The 24,178-nt window shown below is 25.1% G+C and overlaps 1 protein-coding gene across 1 annotated transcript; it reads right to left on the reverse strand.

The window, feature by feature from the left end:
- Positions 1–273: 273 nt before the first annotated feature.
- LOC135928976 (DNA repair protein RAD51 homolog A-like) lies at positions 274–17,990 on the reverse strand. Its single transcript, XM_065465446.1, has 9 exons — positions 17,776–17,990; positions 17,592–17,729; positions 17,432–17,549; positions 17,299–17,390; positions 17,164–17,258; positions 13,018–13,131; positions 12,649–12,778; positions 6,800–6,921; positions 274–591 (listed from the first exon to the last, which is right to left on the reverse strand). Exons 1-9 carry the CDS (start codon positions 17,863–17,865, stop codon positions 468–470), a joined length of 1,023 nt encoding a protein of 340 aa, XP_065321518.1. The 5' UTR covers positions 17,866–17,990; the 3' UTR covers positions 274–467.
- Between the last annotated feature and the right edge of the window lie 6,188 nt (positions 17,991–24,178).

Raw genomic sequence — 24,178 nt, forward strand, 5'->3', positions numbered from 1 at the left:
AACTAACAGTGTCCCTTTCCTTTTCAAGAATTAAAAAGTTTTTACTAAGTAACAAATAAAAACAGGTAAACATCCTTCAAATATAATATTTTTTTGCATACAAAGTATTTATTAGCACGCTCATTTTTATAAAGCACATCAATATCCAACCAATCATGTTAATGTTAAAAAATATTTAGATATAAAGTAAAGTTGTAAAATATGGTTTTGAAGTTAATTTACCATTCCTCATTCGATTTAATTAAATTTATTTTTATTCAACATTGCCACTAATAAAAATTTTCCCATTCTATAATGCTGTTTAAAAAATCCTATAAGAATTTTCAATTTGCACTTTACGTGATAATAAAATATTGATTGATATCTTTCTAAAAAAACATCTATCAAATATGAAATATATTATTATTTATTAATAAAACATGGAATTGGTATATAAAAATGGTCAATAGAATATAATTTTAAAAAATTCAATCTTTAACGTCACCAATACCATCGGGGAGAATTGCAAACATGGCTTCAGATTCTGGCAAACAAGGAGAATCATATATTTTGCAAATACGAGTATCGCCTCTTCCTTTTCTTAAATAGAGCCTTGTGATTATAAGAATAATATGAATAAATAAAATATCCATATATTTTTAAAAAAAATTGGTTTTCTATTTTTTGTTTCTCATATTTTTTTATTGCATTCGCTTAAACGGTTTCCCATTCAAAAAAGGAAAAAGGTCAATCATAAAAGGAAAAGGTTCACTCAAAAAGGCCCGATCAAAAAAGGAAAAGTTCCAAAGACATAAAAAAAAGTCTGATCAAAAAAGGAAAAGTGTCAAACAAAAAAGAAAAAGGTTCAATCAAAAAAGTAAAAGTGTCAATTAAAAAAGGAAAATTCCCAAAAGGAAAGGAAAATTGTTATTTTTTTAAAAAAAATTCTTGTCATTTTTTCTTAAATTTCTATTTATTTTTATCATTCCTTCATATTTTATTTCTAACTTTTTGCGATTTCTTTACTTTATTTTTCTTACTATATCTTTTCTCAATTTATTTTTCCTCTTATTTTTGATAATTCACTTTTGTCTATATAAAAATAATTTATAAATTTTTCCTGTTATTTTTCTTCACTTCTTCTACTCCAATTTTTAATTCTTTCCTCTTTTTTCATCCTACATAACAACCTTTTCAATCTCTTTAAGTCATTTTTAATCTTTATTTTTCTGATCTTTTCTCAATTTTTTTTCTTCTCATTTTTGATAATGCTTTTTCGTAATTATTTTTAATTTTCACTTAATTTTTATTTCTCAATGGCAGACAATTTTTTTATTAGAATTTTTTACATATCAAATTATTTAATTACAATAGAATTAAATTAATTGTTTGGTTATAATGAACCTTTTTAAAATTAAATAAGTTTGAACTGTAATACCAAGAGATATGTAAATTAATATTTATAATCATTTTTAAATTCTTATTTTTAAAATTTTAATATTTATGCAAAAAGCATTCAATATTTTTGAGCAAGTAAATAATTTTTTGTAATTATTTTAATACTATATTCTTTGATTTATGAATAATTAAACGTAAAATGAGGTAAATGTTATAATCTTTTTTTGTCATTTTCCATTTGTTGAGTATATATTTAAAAAGAAATTTTGTTTTAAAAAACAAAATTATGCAGATATGGTATAAACAAGGGTAAAAACATTAACAGTGAAACAAAAGCTCTAATAATTGTTGCGTTAAAAAAGCAGTGACAAATATTAAATACTCCCATCTATGGAATAAAATATTCATGTGCATGCAAGAAATTAGATCAAGAACAAGAAGAATATATATTAAATTGTATAATTTTGGATTGCACTTTATCCTTAAAAGGGTTATGTGAAATGATTATAGAGAGATATGATGTAAAAATATCAAAAAAATAAGGTATTAAGGTTAATCTCAGGATTTATAGCTTTAAAAGAGTATCACAACGTTCAATTAGAGAAAATAATCTATCGAGATTCGCAAAGAATACGCGAATTGGTTTGTAGATGTAGCATATATGAAAGAAAAATTTATATTTATCGATGAGAGCGGGTTTTCAATATCAATGAGGCGGTTATATGAATATTCACAAATAAATAAAAAGGCTATTAAAAATGTTCAAGTGATAAAGACAATGAATTATACTATCATTGCTGATCTCACAATTGCAGGAATATTCAGATGATGGCCCCTGCAACGTTATATACTTACCAACTTTGTAAATGAAATATAAAATCATTTTGAAGAAGGAGCATGATGAATATGATTGAAGGATAATGTTCCATTTCATTTTAACCATACAATTAAGGAAGCGATATAAAGAAGAGAGTATACAATAAATTATTTATCACCTTACACTCCATATCTTATTGTAAGGATTTTGTCAGAAATCAAAATCCCAATAACGAGGAAGAACTAATTCGTTTCATAGAGGATGCTATTATTCTAGAAATATGGAGACCTATATTCCAAAATGTATAAGAGGGGAGATTATTAATGATTAAATTTTTGTCTAACTGTATAATGCATATAAAAGAATTCTGGGCGAAAATATTTAGTTTAATTAGTGTTCTACCGAATTAACGACTGAAATATCTCACAATCAGGGTTGCCAAAAATGAATGGATTGATCTGTGCGAAAAATTTCTTACTGAATGGAATATTTCACAATCAGGATGCCAAAAATGATTAGATTTAACAGATTTTGTAAAAAAAAATTGGGGCTCCGCCTCCATACTCTCCTTTTTACAGTCTTCGACTGTAGCTTTTTTTTTTACTAGTCCTTTTTTCAAACAAATAGTTATCATTTTTAATGCCAACTATTTATTTGAAACGATTCTGAGTTTAAAAAGGACCATGCCACTAAAAAAAGCTATACAATTGTATTGTATTAAATAAATTATAAATACTTCAAAAAATGATATCATCTAGATTATATTTGTTTATAATTTTTATTAAAACATTCTCAAATAAAATTAATATCATTTTTATACTACAGTAAAAATTAATTCTATTAATGGTCAAACTTTGGTCTGCGGATGAAAATGAATTTTTTCAAATATTATTTATAGTCTGACTAAAGAATTCGCTCGAATAAATCAATCTAAGGCTGCATTCAAAAGACGGATCCGTTTTTTACATCCGTTCCGTCAAAAGTCAATCTCATTAAAAATGATATATATTGATTTTCATTTTTAAAAAATTATAAGTAACGTTATAAAGCTCTATAAAATTTGCCGGATCAAAAAGTCAAAATGTTTTGACTTTAAAATTTGCCGGATCCTTTTTAAGACGGAAGGTATCGGAACGGAAGCACTATGAACATATATATCATTTTTAATGAGATTGACTTTTGACGGAACGGATCCGTCTCCACTTTGAATGCAGCCTAATAAGAAACTGAATCGTAGCATATCTGCAATGTTGACTATTAGGATATAAAAATAAGATAATTGTGCGTATATGGGATAATTAATACGATATAAAATCGCATATTGTTTTTTTATTTAATGTAATTTCTTTAGTCAAGTTAAAATTGATATATTTTAATTTTGATATGAAATTTTACAAGATATAATGTGTAAAGGAAGGTTAATATAGATTAATTCGATTTTAAATAATTAAAATTTATAATCTTTTAATTTTATTTAAATTTTGAGTAGCTTTCAATAGTAGCTGGGCTAATTTTGATATTATAATATCTAATTCGAGTTGCGGGTAATACTCATTTGCTACTTTAAAAAAATGAATAAGAGATATTATATATCTCCTAAACGCAGGCACACTTCCACCAAGCCAATGATAATATTACCCATTAAATATTTATATTTTTTAGCAAAAATGGGAACCAACATAAGCGAAAATAGGAAACTAAATTAAAATTAGCAAATTTAATTTCAAGCATAATCTTGCATCATATTCATATCGCACACCCCCCCCCCCAACAGGGCAAAATAACTGCCCCAAATAATATTTTTAAGTAATTATTGTTTGTAGTGTATAATTTAGATATTTATGTTATAAATAATCTGACATGAAAATACTAATATCTGAAAGTTTTTAGGTTATAAGCTTTGCCTATAGCCATTTAAAATTGCTAAAATATGACATTTAAACAATATTTATTCATTTAATATATAATTTGAGATTAAATTATTTCCTTTGGCGCCTTAGGGAACTTTTATTAGAAACGGTATTTTGCTAATTTACAATTAAATTTTCCAATATACCATTACATTCGTTAGTTTATCATATAATTTGAGTATTTGAGTCTGGTCCTTTGGCACTTTTGCGATATGGCATAGGCGAAGCGTATGTAGACCATATTTTTATTATTCGAATAGTAGTGATAACAAATCGAATAATAATAAAAATTAATGACAGATAGAAAATAAAATTTGTTTGTTTTAATATTTTTTAATCAATTTATAAATATTGATTCTACTAGAATATTTTTTGGGGCCCTCATCTATGCTCATTTATGAAATTTTCTTATTATAAATTAATTTTTGAAACGTTTTTATAAGAAAAAAACATTTTGACTTAACTTTAAACAAATTTTTTCCCTACATAAAAAAGATATAAAGTAAAATCAAAGCTAACTATAATTTAAAAATAAATGATGAGAAAATAAGATTGACAGTTTTCGGACACATTTTTCTGTTTTAAAATGAGAATGATAATAATTTTAAGCATATAACAGTCTTTATATTTTATTGATATTAATTATTCAAAAAATATAATTTTTATAAGAAGATAATAAATAAAATAGACCTACCCCAAAAATAGACCGAATAACGAATTAATAATTATATTTGATTCAAATTTTATAAATAATTTAAAAAATAATATTTGACAAATCAAATCCTTCTCGTTAATCGATCGAATAATTCAAAACTTCGTATAAAATATTTAAATTTAAAAAATTTGTTGATTTTTTCCAAAAATTACAATAAAATATATTATCAAATAAAGTTTTTTTTAAAAAATTTAAGCACCATTATCTTACTATAAACACTAAGAGCATGGTAGTTTTACAAGCAATGGGAATTGGACAAAGTAAAATATTTTTATGAATTTAGAGGACATTTTTTCCATTGTCTGTTAAATTGTCCATTTAGCCCTAATTTAAAATAAAATTAGATCCGATTCTGTCTATTTTCGTCCAGCCTGGTCTGAACTTGTCAGTGGAAGGTTAGTTCCTGCAATTTTAGCTAACTAAATGTGCATGATTGTTTAAAATATTTTAGCCATGGGATAAAGAAAATTCAAAAAATTAAAACGGGCCGGGCAATTTGTCCTTACAAATTATTTGGGCCGGGGCAGCTAATTTTTACATAAAATATCAGGTCTCTGATTTTTCGTAAAATTTTAATAGGCCATCACGAGGCATTAAAATTTTAATATATTTTTTCGAATTTCAAACTTACATCTTGATTTAAAAAACACGCTTATTTTTCTTTGTATTTTATGAGCTGTCTTACTATCTATAAATAATATAGTAAATTCATTATAAAAAAAAGATTTTGTAAAAAGAAGAGACATATAAGCGCCTTAATTGACATTGGCGAAAAATTAGATATAAAATGTGATAGCCGGAAAATTCATATAAAAAAATTTAACGTTTTTCGTCAACCTTGGAAATTAAAAAAAACTATAACGGGTTAGTGCAAAAATTCTTTAGACTGGGCAGACTTCTAATTGATAAATTTCAAACCTTTAGCAACATATCACAATTCACAACTATTCATTACTTAAAAATTTTTGAATCGAATATTCAAAGAATGGAAGAATATTTTTATTCGTATGAATACGTATAATGATGAAATGATACCAATGCCCACTTCATGATATATTGACCAATGCTTAAAATTTTAACCGATATCCAAAATAATCACTAACCATTATAATTTAAAATAATCTTACATTAAGCCCATGAATTAATAAGAAAATTTTTTTATCTAAACAGATAAGAAAGAAAGCGTTAATTATTTTTCCTCTTAATAATTTATTACGTAGTTAGCTTTATTATAAAGAATAAACACACAATAAAATAAATTAATAATATAAATTTCATTTGAAAGACATTTTTATGGCGTAAATTAATAATCAAAAAATATTTTTATGGAAATGGAGAATGAAAAATCTTTTAATATATTTTTTTCACTATTATTTAAAAAAAAAATATTTCATTTTAAAAAAATTGGTATGATACCATACTGGTATCGGTGCATCTCTGATGTATAGTTTTCGATTCTACGAATAATAAATTATTCTATGCGTATTATCATAATTTTACCCAAAAACTAAAAGTTAGTAAACTAAATCTAGTCGACTTGTCTGAAACTGAAACCAAGTTTTGTGACAAAAAAAACGACCCAAAACTGACTTGAATATTCTTAAACTAGTCGTGAACTAGAGTCTCTTGTATATAATATAAAATAGGGAGTGATAAAAAAATTTCGATGGGGTCACTCATACTTTTATATATTAAAAACTTATGCCCTAAAAGATATATTCCAAGATAGTTTTAATGAAACTACTGACGCGTAGTGCTATTAAACGGCTCGCGTCCATTTAAAAAAAAACGGTTAACTAAAGATTTTACTAAAAAATATTACCTAAGCTTACATATTTTGCTCATATTTACGAAAGTAAAGGTAATAAATAATTTTCTGTCTAGACATTATATGGGCAAATATATTTTCTGTAAAAGAAGTCTTAATGTTTTTTTGTAATATAAAACAAGATTTAAAAATATAGCAATATTATATCATACCTAGTAGTGGAAGCATGCGCCATTATATTGCCACCTACAGGTTTTTTGGGATCCGCGCAAAAAAGTGAAGCTCCGTCAACTTGGGCTACCACTTGATTTGTTATTACTACTGCTACTCCAAACTTTTATATTTTTTGAAAATAAATAAAGATGTTTTTTTTATCATATAATCATTTTTTTAAAAAAATTATATGTGAAAACCATCATTTAAGTAGGTTCACTTTATTTATAATGTTATCTATAAATAAAAACAGAACTTTGAATTGATGAAATCTCAAATTATACTTTATCAAAATTGATATGATATTAATTCTGATATAAAAATTTGTCATGATTCATTATTTATTAAATTAGCTAATATAAATTAAAAAATGCAACAAATATAGGTGCCACTTAAATTCTTTTATTTTTATCCCACTTTCTTCTGTTTTGGGGAACCCCACCAATCTCTAAAATTTTTAAATCAAATGGGTAAGAAAATTTCAATAAGGACGGAGGTTAAAAACGAGTCCCTCGAAGAAAGAAAGAAAGAAAGAGAAGAAAGAAAGAAAGAAAGAAAGAAAGAAAGAAAGAAAGAAAGAAAGAAAGGCAAAACTCTCCCTTCCCTGTTATATTATACATCATTTATTATAATAAATATTTTGCCATTGTTGATATTTTTATATTACATTATAAATTATATGAAATTACATTACATCAAATATAATAATTTAAAAAAAAAATATTTTAATAAAACATAAAAAATTTAATGAATTCGATTCTCATTTTAGATATAATTGAACTCAATCAATATTTTTTTTTAAAAAATTATTTTAATACCCTACAAAATAGCCTTAATTATTAAACGAACAAATATTCTCTTACTTTATATTGCTTATTTTAAATCAAGATTTAAATATAAATAAATCACGATTTCAATTTCTTGATATATTTGGGCCAGGGTGGGTCGGGTTTAATATTTTATTTTTTTAAAATATAATATCAACTTAGTGAAATAAACATAAATATTTTAATTTTTGCAGGAAAACAAGACGCCAATACTTTTCATTTGTAGAATATAATTTTTACAATTAAAAATATCAGAGTTGTTAAAGTATCTAGATATAAAAATGTGGTATCTGTATCTAGATAAATTTTTGATTAAAGTATCTGTATCTAGATATTATTTTAGAGGTATCTGTATCTGTTTTTAGATACTTTTTTAGAATACATTTTGATATACTTTTATTTAACGCTTTTTTATATTATAAATAAAAATATTTGAGTGTAAAATTTATTTTATTTCATATGAGCATATAAATTAATATTAATATATATATTAAAAAATTATATATATATATATATGTAAAATATTAAAACTTATATATAAAAAAGAATATTAATTAAATATTATGTCCGAGTTATCAATAACAAGCAAATTCTGATATTACAATCCATCTCAAGGAATTTGCCATTTTTAATTGCAATGGAATTGGTATTTTATTTTATTCTATTATATTAATTTTTAAGATTAATATTGATGACAAAAATGACGACATTCCATGGCCAATTTATAGACCATATTTTAAAATAATATCTCAAAAATAGAAAACAAATCTCTGTTAGTAAAATGTATGCCAAGTCCAAAAAATATGAAAATTTCAGTTAGCATTACCTCATGCAACATTATAAAACATTTAAGGGTATAGATAGATACTAAATAAATGTTTACAATTTAAATTTTAAATTTTAAGAGAAAACATCAAACACTCTATATCCAAATAAAAAGGGGGAAGGAGAAAAAATTTATTAAAGAAAATATTGGACTAGGCTCATCGTCCATTGATTTTTTTTTCAAGAGACCTCAGACTTTAACCCAATCCATTTTAAATGATTTAATATCTGATTTTATTATAAATAGTATTCAGCCATTTTCAATTGTTGTAAATTCATCATTTATAAAAATGATCAAAACATTAGCTCCACAAAAAAATATAATTTGCAGACAGACAGTGGTTGCTAGAATTTCCCAAAAATGGGAGAATGAAAAGAAAAAAATCATTAAAAGTCTAATAGAACCATCGTTAATATGCACAACAGCAGATTGTTGGAGTGCTATCGCCGGTAAACATATTTCCCAGCTCATTATTAAATTGAAAAATTTTAAACAAATGAACCTGAAATTTTGTTTACCACTCTTAAATGCCTTACTTAAAGGAATTGAAGATAGGTAAATTAATAATAAATTAATCAGTATTTAATAATTCTAGGTTTATTGGGACAATTTTTGAAGATGAAAATATTTTGGCAACTATGCTTCATCCTTTTTTTAAACTGATTGGACATGGTTGCAAATGGATGAAAATTTTAATAAAAAAAAACAATTAATACAAAGATTAGTTGAGGAATTATCAAAGTCTTCAAATGAGTGCAAATTAACCTGTGAAAAAAACCAATAATTTAATATCCGATTTTTTTCAGTATCCCACAGCAGGAGATATGATTGTTAATGATTTAAATTCTGGTGATCAATAAATTTTAAATAGTTTTTTCAAAAATGAATGCCGAGATTTTAGTATTTTTAAACAATATCCTGATATAAAAATGTTATTCATTAAATATAACACCACAATCCCTTCTTTTTAGTATAGCTAAAAATGTCTTTACAAATAAACGAGGGTGTCTTAAACCAAAATTTTGAAAATATTTTATTACTGAAATCTAATAATTATTTATAATTATTTAACCATATATTATATTATTTTATTAATGATATATAATAATTATTTATATTAATCATATATTATATTAATATCTAAAAATCATTATTTTAGTTATATTTGGATAAATGTGATATCGATTCAATAAAATTTTTAGATCATTTCATGAATTTTCACAATAGAATCCTAATTTAGGTTTATTCAAACCTTATCTAAGAGTATAATAAAAATGTATCTGTATCTCGATAAATTTTAAATTGTATCTGTATGTAGATAACTTTTTAGAAGCTGTATCTGTATCTAGATAACTTTTTAGAAGCTGTATCTGTATCTAGATAAATTTTTAGGCTATGTATCTGTATCTAGATCCATTTAAAAAGTATCTTTTAACAACTCTGAAAAATATATTACATTTTTATGTACTTAAATAAATAAACAAGGACTGGGTCGCAAATATTTCCTTTTAATTTCGAACAGGGTTTTTGTGGATAAATAAAAATAATCTTCGGGATCGAACCGAGGCTTGAAAAATCAGGCCCGATGCAAATCACTATTAGTGTATAAGTTTTGTTATTTGGGTGATATGCTAAACACAGATGGTGGTGTAGATTCTGCCGTTGTTGCAAGGGTCAGACAAGCATGGAAGAAGTTCAGAGAGATGTCGTCTATTCTTACTTATAAAAAAAGTCTCTCTGAAGTTAAAGGGGAAAGTTTACAAGCTGTGTGAGGAGTTGTTTAGTTTACGGCGGAGAAACATGGGCAATGAAAGCGACTCACGAAGCCAAATTTGAAAGAACAGAGATGAAGATGATTAAATGGAGTGGGGTATCTCTAAGAGAGAAAAACTAGCAAGGAATTGCGAGCAAAATTGGGTATAGAAATGATATGAGTGGTAATACGACGAAATAGACTAACATAGTTTGGGCATGTGGAACGTATGACAAAAGATGACTGGGTAGAGAGATGCACCTTGATGGAAGTAGGAGGTTCAAGACCTAGAGGAAGGCCCAAGATGACGTGGACAAATGTGATAGCGGCGGAGATGAGAAGCATGAATCTTACAAATATTGATGCTTAGGACCGTCAAAAATAGAAAAGATAAATAAGAGGGAAAACTGGCCTACCTGAGTAAACCTAGAAATCGCCATAAAACGGAGAAGATTATTTATAGGACTCTTGTTGACACCACGGATATTCTCTAGCATAATTAATATGCAATGCTGGTAGGGCAATTTAATTTTAGGTTTTCATATTAATTCGATCTGTTGGTACATTGCATTATGTATCTATCATATATTAACACAATTTATATTTTTTTTATATCATTTTACACGCCGCGTTTCCGCCTAAAAATAGGAGACGAGCTTGGCAGCACAGTTCATCTTAATAGGCGACTCATCTGGCATGAAGGGATTGAGCTGATTTAACTACAGGCAATAAATAGTCTAATTTTATTGAAATCTTTTAAATATTTAAACAGGAATTTGTAATTTTCAAATAGGAAAGTTGCTAATTGCTGATTAATCAATCCACTTTTAAAGAAATAATAAATTTCAATATTTTTTTTATCAAGTTTTCGGTATCCTTTTTGCCAATGAACTATTTTTTATTTGAATGATATTTTTAAAAAATCAAATCATTAAGAACATATTGACAATAATATTTAAATATTATCTAGGTGAAAATTTACAGTTGTTGCTTGATTTAAAAATTAAATTTTTGTTTAAAATATACCAATAAAAAAAATTAGAAACTATTAAGATTAAAAATAGACCAATTTATAATTTCTCTAGAATGAACCATTCAGTCCTGAAATGAATAGTTTTGAAAACGAGAGTAAAATAACTTTAATAAATTTTAATAAAATTATTTTTTTTGTTAAAAAATAAAATTATTGGACTAAGAACCTATGCGCGATTTAAAGAGAAGCAAATAAAAATAATATGGCAAAGATTCAAATTAATTAAATATAAAACGATTCCTGGGGTTTGACAATATATCGATGAAGATATAATAAAAAAAATTGAAAATTCCCTAACCGCATGTATACTTTATCCAATTATACACCTAGTTTGAAACGGGTCTTCCCCTAAGAGCGAGTTTAAGAGCAAATAATTTGTCAAATTCAATGTTCATAAATATTAATATCTTGGATATCGAAGTGAATTCTAGATCCATATACCAAAATATTGAAAAGAAATCATCGAGGGCCAATGAAATTTTACAAAAAATAAGTTACTGTTCTAAATCGCTAAATATAAAAATAAAATTGGGATTCACTCAGAGAAAATTTTTAAAAAATTTGAAATTAATATTAATAGATGAAGGGAAGGAAACTAAACACTTGTATTTAAATTGAATTTCTTAAAAAATCGCTAAAAATATGGGAAATCATCAATATTCCCAAAAGTAGTTCCCTATTCTAGGAACTTCCCTAGTATATATTAATATTATTTTTAATATTGCTTTAAAAATTTTCTAGGATATATAAGCGAAATTCTCAATTTTCTTACAATTTTTGTTATAGCGATTTAGAACCTATCCCAAAAAACACAGCCCAAAGTAAAAGAGGAATTTATGAAGAATATTTATAAATATTTTTGCTCATCTTTTGAATAATTTAATACTTCTTTATAGCCCTATATTGTTAGAAGCATTATTTGTAGAATTATCAAAACTAAAATGTTATAAAAGAATCATAAACAGGTCTTTAATATTAAATTACTGGATATATAATTAGTAATAATTAATTATTATGTTTCATTTAGTCTATTAATAGATCGTTTAATTTTTTTTAATTTAATAATATGCAAAATATATAGATTAAGAAAATGTATATCATAATTTAATCCGCAAGGTGGCATTTATTTTTTTAAATTATAATAATATAAAATAATTAAAAACGTTAGGTTCGGGATTACTCACCAAAACATTAAAGATTCATTATAATCAACTAAATTTGGTATAAATTACGAAATAACCAAATTTATTAAACCATTTTTAAAAAATTATATTAACTATACTCCATATCTGGCTACCCTTTTAACCCTAACCTGATCATTTAAAAATTTTATATGCGCCATGTTGCGAAATAAATATTATCAACTTCATTTTTTGTTATTCTAATTATTTAAAATTTATTAAATAGACTTCGTCAGCTAATCTTAATAAAATTCTGAGGAATCGAGCTAAGTGCATCTGTCTAGCGGATAATTCTCCTCTTCCAGAATAATCCGTTCGGTATAATGATGTTGAACTATCGATTATCAATAACGCATACCTTTGTGATAATAAAATTTTTATCGATTAATGACTGTTTTTTATATTTATTTTTTAAATAATCATATGTGTATTTAAAAAAAATTAAGTCTAAATAATATGTTGATTCTCAAGTTTGAAATTAATATAAGGCATCAAATAACCCATCTATGAAATATTATATTATAGGATGATTTATAAAAAATTGAATACTAAAAATATTTATTTTTAACAAGAAAAATTTATTTTATAAATTATAACCTTGATTCGGACATCATAGCAGAAGCCTGAATCAACAGTTGAGTTTGATGGTCAGAGTTATATGCTCTTGCATATGCCACGTTATCAAGCACATCCTGACCAGATAATCCATACCTTTAAAAAATTTTAAATAAAGTATTAGACTACCTGTCTACGTAAACTAACAAAAATGAAATGACGATTCAACCAATTTATATAGTTTTATACAAATTCTAACACTTATTAAAAAAAATACTACAAAAGTTTAGTAGCCCTTAACACGCAACAAGCAGAGATACACCGATACTCACAGTATCGGATGAAATATATGCTTCTTTCAATAAATATAATTATACTACATTATTTATATTTGGTATTAGCCAATAGTGTTAGTATCCGTGGTAACGGCTTTGTTTCGGTTGAAAAGGTTATATTAGTTTATCTCTGATAAGGATGGTGGATTGCCTGCTCATAACCCTTTCCCTATCCTGAGCATCCCTGAGGGTAATACGGTTCGCTAGTGTCATTCGTATTTGATGACCCATTTATCTTTCCACTCGTTCATTATAAGAACCTAAAACTCTTACATCCTGTTTATTGTTCTGCACAGATCTCCCTCAATTGCATATTGCACATACACTTCGTCAGTTTCATTTAGGCTTTCCAGTTTCTATTTGCTTACGCTAAGAAATTCCTAACATTGCCTTTCTATTATCTTAAAATACTTTATTGATTAGAGGGTCTTATATCATGGCCAAGTCAGTACAATTGTTTGCACTCAACATAATATATAGGTAAGGGCATTATAATCCTATGTTTTTTGAAAACCCATTACTACATCTTATCTTTTTCAGCGTGACATTTGGTATCAACATTAAATCATTGGTATATAAGAGTTCTCATAATAGTTCTTCATCCATAATTTCGGGAACAGCCTGTATTAATATCACAAATATAACATTCATTACCTCTTTATCAGTGTCATGCTTAGATTTTTGTAGCCTAATATGCAAATATTTTTGACTAACTCTTTAAAAACTTTTGCTTAAGCTTATATCTAAAATTTGATATTTTGTTTAAACAAAAAATACAAAAAGCATAAATATAGGATCATCTAAAAATTATGATATAAATAGTTGCCTTACAAATACGAGTTTGAGTAATTATAAAACAAGCCATAAATATACCGCAAGGATATTAATATTTACAAGTAAATTACACACTCATTTCTTTTATTTGAAAACATGATATAATATCAGCACCATCTAAAGAAGATGCAATGTCCTTTTCGATAGAATATAGGGTAGGGATATGCTGATTAGCTGATCCTGCGCCAAGCATGATCTCAGAGAGGTAATAATTAACTTTAGTCCAGGAATTGTTAACTCTTATAATTGATATATATGAAAGAGCTAAAGCTGCCTATTAGTGTGGATAACGCATATTATCAAAAGATTTTACTTTCCAATGAGTCTTGTTTTATAAGCAAAATAAGTAATTTATTACAACAAAACAGCTTTGAAATGTGCATTGTTTTGGCTTTAGTTACTGCAAAATTTGGCGGTCTGATGCCATGACACTTATGTCACTTTTTATATTAACATTATTGCGTTTTAGAACTATTGATTAAATCGAAATCCAACTTAGCCATCTACTTTGGCAAAACATTCTCAAAAATCTTATCCAGATATAAAAATTATTTCCTTTATTTCGACAAAATAGCCAATTTATAATAAATACGACCACAAATCATAATTTAAATAAAGATTATAATTATAAATGTATAATATTAATAATTTAAGTAAGCGAAAATTTGTGAATTCTTTATCTAAATAGTAGCATTGGCTTTGGTGGCCCGTGCATGGCGAATATTTAACGAGTTTATTCGCCTCGGCGTCCAGTAGAGCATCCCTATATATTGTAGGGGGCAAGGGGATTAATGCATGAGAAATCCCAGGTTAGGAATTCCCTCTTCCAAGAGATCATGGTAGAACCAGAGCCTACATGAGTGGAAGGAAAATGGGGGGGGGGGGGGGTAGGAACAGTTTGCATCCAATTTTCTTGGGGGGGGGGGTGCAAATAAATAAGGATAGGGAAAAATATATTGCTATAAAAATAAATACTTTTATTATAGACCTATATAATATAATGATATTGATAATCATTGACCAAATCTATATATTGCATACAATCATAGATATTACTTTACAAATAAAACTTTATCATTTAAGAGAGTTAGACATTCCCAGTAAACTCATATTCATGCCAAAATATATACTATAATAATGGAATCATTGTAAATGAGGTGGTTTTTAATTGAATTCATGATCTAAAAAATAACTTTTATATTGTCAATATTTTTATAGTTGATAGTAGAGCTAAAATAATTTTTATCATTTAGCTATAAAAATCAAAGACCTGAAGAGGTACCCATTGTAGATCTGGTCTAGTTTTAATTTTCTAGCCCAGCATGAATTTTTTTAGCAAATTGATTTTCATTTTTATAACAGCTCTCAGTTTTTTAAATTTTATCATTTTAAAGTTTAGCCAAGGTTTTTAAAATATAGATTTTTTAAATAATATTGACTGTATTTTGTAAATTTTTTCCAAGAAAAGCAAAAAAAAATATAAGAAGTAAATCAAAGATTAATTGACACTTTTCAATTTTTATGATATGGGTGGCCAATACCTAAAATTGATAAATACCATCATAAAAAAACCTTTTTTATTTTAAATTGATCTATAAATTTCGAAAGAAAGGAGCTGCTAATTTTTCCCCTTATGTCTTTTTTTATATCTAATTTAATAAATTTCATATATTAAAGAGAGAATCCAAAAAAATTTAAATAATATCATAAGATTTCTCCTAGTACCCATTTCTACACAAATATTTTTTTGATTTGTATAATCTACAGCATAAAAATGCCTTTCAATTTTTATGAAGCTTGTAGTAATAATTTATTTTTTTGTAAGTTTATTCTACATAATAAATTTATTTCCACATTCTAATAAATATAAATCTAAAAACTTACATAACTCAAGAATTTTGATTATAATAAATGAAATAATCGTTCTAAATTCTAAATTTTTTGAAAAATTAAAATTGTGATCTTTCAGATAATATATTTCTTTTATGTCTGGGCTGAGTATATAGGAACAAGATACAAAAATTTTAAAGGCAGAATGTAAATGTTATAAGTCAAAGGGATAAATATTTTACCAATTTTGGCAAATAAACTAATCGCAATAGAGGTAAAATAATTTAACTAAATTATATAGATCTAAAATATCATGAATGAAGCTTTCAATTATAAACCAGAAATGAATCGTACACAATTATGTTGCACCTATTATTTTATTTTCCATTTCATTTTTTGCCCTTCAAGAATTGGGAAACAGAATTTCTCCTTTAGAAATTAAGTGTTTTTTCCAAATCTCAATAAGTTATAAATAATTTATAAACTTAATATTAACATTTTTAGATTCCTTTTAATGAGCTTAATACAATTATGCTTTAATTTTTTATAAATTTAGCTTCTTTGATAGGGGGCACATAAGGGCGTGTAGTTATGTCAAAAAATTTTTTTTGTTTTTTCAAATGCCCACTAGGTTATAATAAGTTTTAAAATATAATAACATTTTTACCTTTTAATAAGCTCTATATGATTCTGCGTTCATTTTTTATTAATTAAGCTTCTTTGATAGGGAGCGCGTAGGGGCACATATTTTAGTCATGTAAAAAAATAATTTTTTTAAAATTTTACTATTATCATTTTTTTAAAAAATGAAAAAAAAACATTTTTTGCCTTATCTTATAAAGCTAAATATGATTCTAAAATAATATAATTTAAATTAAGCATCTTTCATAGGGTGCACGTAGGGGGGCATGTATTTTAGTCATACCCATTATTTTTGATAATTGCTGGTATCAGTTTAAATTGAAGGTACTAGCTAATACCAATATCAAGGTATCAGTACATCTCTGGTATTAATTAAAAAAGTGGGTTAATGTTTAAATGATATCATATTATTTTTTAGCTGGTTTTTTGATATTATTTAAATTTATTGGAATGGAATCAAAGTTTAAATAAATTGAAGCCTGTAGGGAATTATATAAGATAAAAAATTATTTATTTTATATTCAATAACTATAAAACCACTCCTTACTTTTCAGCTGTAGCTAATAATCTCTCTGGCCTAAATGTTCCTTCAGTATCAATGTATAAGCTCTTTCCTTCACCTCCTTGCATATCAATTGGTAACTTAATAAATGATTAGCTAATGAATAATTTAAATATATACCTGGCATGTTACAGATAATGTATGGCATAATTGGGTTTTACCTGTTCGAAATTCTCCAAATATTTCTGTTATAGAACCAGTTTCAATACCACCTAATTACAAAGTAGATCTACAGTTAATTAAGAATTTGTACCTTGTAAAAGTTTGTCTAATTCTTTTGAGCCAGTGGTAATTTGAATTAATTCAGATCTTTTTTGATGAAATTCAGTGGCTGTTGTAAATCCCATAGGGACTAATTTTGATGCTTCTAGCTTAAATATTTGATAGCAACTTAATTAATTTATTAATAATACTAATATTTTATCTGCTTTAGCTTCACTTATACCCTTGATTGTTAAAATTTGTTTTTTAGGAGCAAATGCAATCGATTCGATAGTATAAAACCCAGACTCTTCTAATTTCTTTATATCCCCAGAAGAAATACCAAAAGCCTATAAATTTTATTAAATATTTACTTTAAATAATTATTCTTAAAACTTCCAATTTTTTTATCAATTGAGGACCATATGTGTCTTCCTCCTTCTGACTTTCAGTTTGATCTTTATCTTTTTGAGCATGTGCCGTCATATTTAATGATAAATTAATTAAAAATTCAACTATATTCTTATGTCATAAATAATATTCAGATAGGTTTGCGCATTTTAAATCTCGAGCGTTTAGCAGGCTGATGGATAAATGATTTGAATCCATTATTAGCTTAATAAGTATACAATCTGAAAATTAGTGTAATTTTTTCGTCTGCTTTCGTACTCATCTAACCTTGAGGAAGAATAAATAGAATATTAATATAAAATTCAAAGAAGCGTTTAATTAAGTTTTGACAATATCTAAATTTATTTTTTATTAATAAGTATTTTTCAGAAATATTAGGTTACAATGGCCAGAGTTGTTAAACGCTATTTTTAAAAGTAGCGCGCTACCGCTATAGCTATTTGTCAAAAAAAAGTAGCGCGCTACCCCTTTCGCTATTTGTCAAAAAAAGTAGCGCGCTATTAGCTACTTTTTTTCAAAAGTAGCTTAGCTACTTTTAAGCTACTTTTTATAAAAAATTTTTTAGAAACAAATGAAACAAATTTTTTTTATTTTTTTTTGCTTATAATGTAAATGTATAATAAATAATATATAAAAATCAACATTTATAAATATAAAAATATAGTTAGTTTAAATTATAAAAAAATAAGCAGTATAAATAAATATTTATTTTAATTTGTTGCATTTTAATAATAATATCATTTCAATAATATCATCCCCAAGTCTAGAGCGACGATCAGAAAGTATAAGCTTTGTTAAATAATCTCTCGACACTAGCACTTGAGGGCAAGGAAGCTCTAAAAATATTTAATCAGATCAATTTATAAATATAAATAAGTTTTTACCTTCTGTTATGTGTCCAACTATCTGCGGATGTACATACATAAGATATATCTGATAACTCTACTATTAGTGCAACTTTCATCGCTTTGAAGTTGTCGGCTATTTTATTCATAAGTGTCTGGCGACATAAAACTGTTGTGCCAGGGGATAAAGTTTTAATCATCATAGTAAATGATGGATTATCAACCAAGGACAATGGCTGAACTGTGTCAATAATAAAATCAACAATTACTTTATCAGCCAATTTTTGTGAAATATTGGCATGTTTATTATCAGTTAATTTGATTTGGATAGTATTTGTCTTTTTGAATGAAGATTCTCTTATACCAAAATTTTTTATATGTTTCTCTATTACCTTATAGCAATTGGCGTGAACAGTCTAATAAAATAAATAATATTATAATGTAAAAATAACAATTTACCTTTAGGTGTTTCTTCATGTTTTAGCTACTCGATTGATTTGATAATATATTTTTTTTACATTTTAAGCACAAGAATTTGAATCCAGATTTTGTTTTAATATTTATTTTAAAAAATTTTTCAAATCTAGGGAATGGGAAATCGTTATTAGAGCTATTAAGTACATTTTCTTCCATTGAATCTTCCATGTCTGAATCACTTTCAAGGATTTGGATATCCATGGGCGATGCCATTTTAGATTATTAACACAGATTGAAAATATAAATTGAAAATATATTTAAATTTCAAAATTAAATAATAAATTATAAAAATTATAATTAATTATGATATTATATTTAAATTTTCATGTTTACTTACATTCCTTATATTTTTTAAAAGTAGCGAAGTAGCGCGCTACTTAGCTACTTTTAAAAAAAGTAGCGCGCTAAAAAATTAAATAATTTTAAGGCTATTAGCAATAGCTACCAAAAAAGATAGCGCGAACTCTGACAATGGCGTAGCCAGGATTTATTATTGAATGAGGTTTAAAAAAAATTTTAAACTCCATTTTCTCCAGGCTTTGATCGGGTCCCTTAAAAAATACTATATCATATTAATTTTTTAATAGTTATTATTATGAGATCATTGTTTAAGTTAGATGAACCATTAGAAATACTAATTTTCAATTTGCCAATATTTTGTGCTGTATTAATGTCTAACCAATATTGTAACCAGCAAACAAAATTTTGGCCAAATTTATGATTATTAAACAACTGAAAGCATTATTCTGAAAATATTATCATGTTTAGTGTTCAATTGTAAATTCATCCAATCCATTTGATGGTGAAAAAAAAAAATTGCCCCCCAAACCACCCATTTTATGTATCCCTCAATATGCCTTATTCTATGTTAAAAATAACTATTTTATAGCATATAGCAAAATTTTACAGAGAATTTCTTATTAAAATACTTTAGTATAAATAACATCCCTTTATCTAACTATTTATTTATTTTAATGATACAATAAAAAAATTACAAAATGTAGAATTTATACAGATTATTATATTTAAAATATATTATAGACAACTGTACTTTAAAAAAATAATATTATTAATTACAATAAAATATAAGTAATTCTTGTTGCAAATAATGATATTAAAGAAATATAATTATTATAAAATATAAGTTATTCTTGTTGCAAATAACGATGTTAAAAAAATATAATTGACAAATGACTATAGTCAAAACCGTTTAATTGCGAAAGCTTGTGACCAAAATAGTTAAAAATTTTGATTATCCGATATTTCGCAATTATACGATTAAAAATCAATAATTTATTTATTAAAAATCAGTTTGTGTTTTTTATGCAAATATTTATCATCTATATATATTTTAAGCATATAAACTATCAAACTTTGTAATAAATACATTTTTTTAATTAATGTACAAACTATATATTTAAATTTAAATAATTATAAAATGAATAAAAAAATCATTTTTTAAAATATATTTAATAAGTAGCATATGTCAATGACATATAATAATACCTAGACTGACGATTCATTCATTAAAAGTGTACATCAATACAAATCAGCTAGAGACGCCATCTTGGTTACTGTAATAAATATTAAAATTTTAAACGAGAGCCTAATTTTATATTATATCTGATGCAAACTTTATTAAAGAATTGCCTGTTCATCGAGATAATAAGAAAGTAAGTTATCAATTTAATATTAGTTTTTAACATGAAAATAATTATTATAAAGGTTACCAAAATGGCGGGTCCAGCTGATTTGCTTTTAACGACGCTTAAAAATGCATCTTAATGAATGAATCGTCAGTCTAGGTATTATTATATGTCATTGGCATATGTTTTAATTGCCCGCGTAATAATTTTTCTTGCAAACCTATGCTTATAAATGTCACTTCTACAAGCAATTCAAATTCATAAAAAATTGAATTAGAAAAATATAACAAATTTATATAAATTAATCGTATATATATATGCCAATAAAATAAAGACAGGTTTGTAATAAATTTTGAATTTTATCTTATTGAAAAAACCAGCCTGCCCTAATTTTTTTTAAACTCAACAATATCACATTTATTTCAATTCTAATTGTTCTGTCCCAAACTTAAAATTACATTTATTTTAGTAAAGCAAAACATTTTTTTGCTGGTTTTTTAATTTGCAATTTTTATTTAAAAAGTTTTTAATAATATAACCAATAATGATATTTACAATTTTTATCATAGAGCAATCCAGAAAAATAAAAATCTTTAAACTAAGTATTTTTACAAATTTATAAATTGACGAGATGGTGCTTATTTTAATTTACATAACTTAATTTTAAATGATAAGTAATTAAAAAATAAATAAAAAACAGGTTAGGCTTGAAAATTTAAGTTTATTAAAAGTGTCATATTTTAATTCACATATTTTATTTGAAATCTTTGACTATACAAAAAAGGTATATCCATAAATATCTTGTTTTTTTAGATTAAATTATAAGATCTATAGATTTACTTCGCCATTTCAGAACTTTAATTAACTTCTATATTATCTAATCTTTTTAAAATGAACTTATATCTAAGAATGAAAGTTTATTAATGCTTTATTAATATAATATATTATTTGAACTTATTTTATTATACATACATGCATCACAAATATAAAATAATGTAAGATTTAATAAAAATATTTTGTGATAAGAGTTTTGGATAGACTCTAGTGTAAATAATTCTTTATCTACTATATTTTCTAGATTTTTTAGTGAATCTTGGTCCCAATATTACACCTCTGATAATCTTTAATCAGAGATGGAAGTATATTTCTGTTCCATTATTTGCATTAATAATATATGCACTCCCTTTTTCATTGCAAACATTATGAAAATTTATATTCGTCTTTTCCTAAATCTCCGCAACCAGCTGCTAGTAGGAATGCCTATAATATATAATCATATTATATATATAATTATCTTCATTGAATGTTTGGCTAAAAAACATAACTTTTTCTAACATCACTGGCCCATTTAAACTGCAATTTTTACTTCGCATTTGAGCAAGCCCAAACTAATAAAGCTGCTTCTGTCTTTGGGTAACAACTCATTCGAACTCTTTTAGTTGCAGGCGGCTTATTCTTTAGAAATTGCGAGGATATAGTTGGTTTATTAGCTTCCAATCTATAAATTGTCGATGTATGGAATGATGTTTTACTCTAAAAATAATTTAAACATGATTATAATATATAATAAAATTATCATTTTTGTATTAAAAAAAGCTAAAGGTGCAGTTCTTGTAAAAAAAATTTTTTGATAATTTTTTTTTTTTTTCACTTATCCGATTAAATTAACGTTATTGTCATATAAATGGGACCTGAAAAATTTCGCAATTAACCGATATTTTGCCATTAACCAATTCGCAATTATAAATGTAATTTAACATTATGTCATAGTAATTTTTATCAAAATCGCGGGGTTTTTTCGCATTTAAAAGTGTTTGCACTTAAGCGATATGCAATTAAACGGTTTTGACTGTATTATCAAAATATAAATAATTCTTATTGCAAATGGAATACTTTTATTAAAAATAGTATAATATAAAAAAATATATAAAGATTATGACTAAGAATTTATTTTAATTAAGTTTTGCGTATAAAAATTTTACTTAGAACATATTATAATAATATCGCAATTTTGTGATTTAAATTTATAAAGACGGCTCTACTCTTCTATGAGATTTGGCTAATTCATCTAGAATCAAATTTTTATCTAGAATAATCTTATTATAAATATTTAATAGAGCTACATTTAAACGGTTTTCTCCTTTGATATTACTCAATGGCGTCACTAGGAGGGAGCGCACAGGGCTCGAGCCCCCTAAAAAATTTGAATAGCCCCTGAAACAAAAAATTTTTTTTTAATGGCTCCTTAATATCCCCTTGAAGTAAAAATAAATTTTTTGCTCCCTGTCTATTAAGTAATATATCGATTTAATATTATTATTTAAAAATTAATAAGACTATTTGATTATTTAAAAATTAATAAGACTAAATTTTTATTAAATGAATACTATTTTAATTACTAGATTAGATTAATACATATACATTATATTTTCACTATGTTAGCTTGCAATCAAGTTCTGTATTAAAAATAAAATATCAATATCACTCACTAAATATTAATTTAGCATTCAGTTGAAGCCTAATTGACTTTTATTATTTAAATTATAATATAAATATAATTAAATAAATATAATCATTGATTAATTGAAAATTAACAAATTAAATATTGTAATTAGCCGAGTTTAAAATTACTAATCAACTATATTATTTATTTTTTAATTTTATTACCATGCCTCTTCCTAAAAATATTATTAAGGTCCAGATAAGTATAAGACATTTCTTTTTAAAAAGTAGGTAGATTTATAGTTTATAATCCTCTATTATATGTGGTTATAAAATATTAGGTAAAATACCACCTTTACAGACGTATATGACAGTTATATAATATATTAAGTTAATATTTTAATAAATTTTACTAATACATGCTTTTAATAATATATTAGCAACAATTTACATTCAAATATTTAACGCCATCTATTTATTCAAAATTATTTATATTTAAACATCTTATTAATCATCTTACAATGGATGTAATAAATTAGATATCTAATCTTCTCTCTTTTATGTGTTTTGAAAGCTATTTTTTTCTTCTTAAAAAACAGTTTTGATTTAAATTTTTAATATGAGTATATTTTGATATTATTACAAACAACTATTATCACCACATCTAGTTGGTATATTATACAACTAGAGGTGGTGCGACAATAATATATAAAATCATTGTTTTCATCATATCACTCTGGTTCTTATTTTATAGTTTAAAGAATAAAAAATTTATACTAGAAAGAATAATATTTATCTACCACAAAAATTGAAGTCACAAAAAATAATTTTAATTATATTCAATCTTCTCTTTAACGATCGATATTTAAAAAGTATTATAATAAATTAGAATCAATCTATAGCATAAATAACATAATAATTTATTGCAGGCATTAGAATCAATCTATAGCATAAATAACATAATAATTTATTGCAGGC

Source organism: Gordionus sp. m RMFG-2023, chromosome 4, assembly GCF_954871325.1.
Source record: "Gordionus sp. m RMFG-2023 chromosome 4, tfGorSpeb1-WG-v2, whole genome shotgun sequence".
NCBI classification, from domain to species: Eukaryota; Metazoa; Nematomorpha; class Gordioida; order Chordodea; family Parachordodidae; genus Gordionus; species Gordionus sp. m RMFG-2023.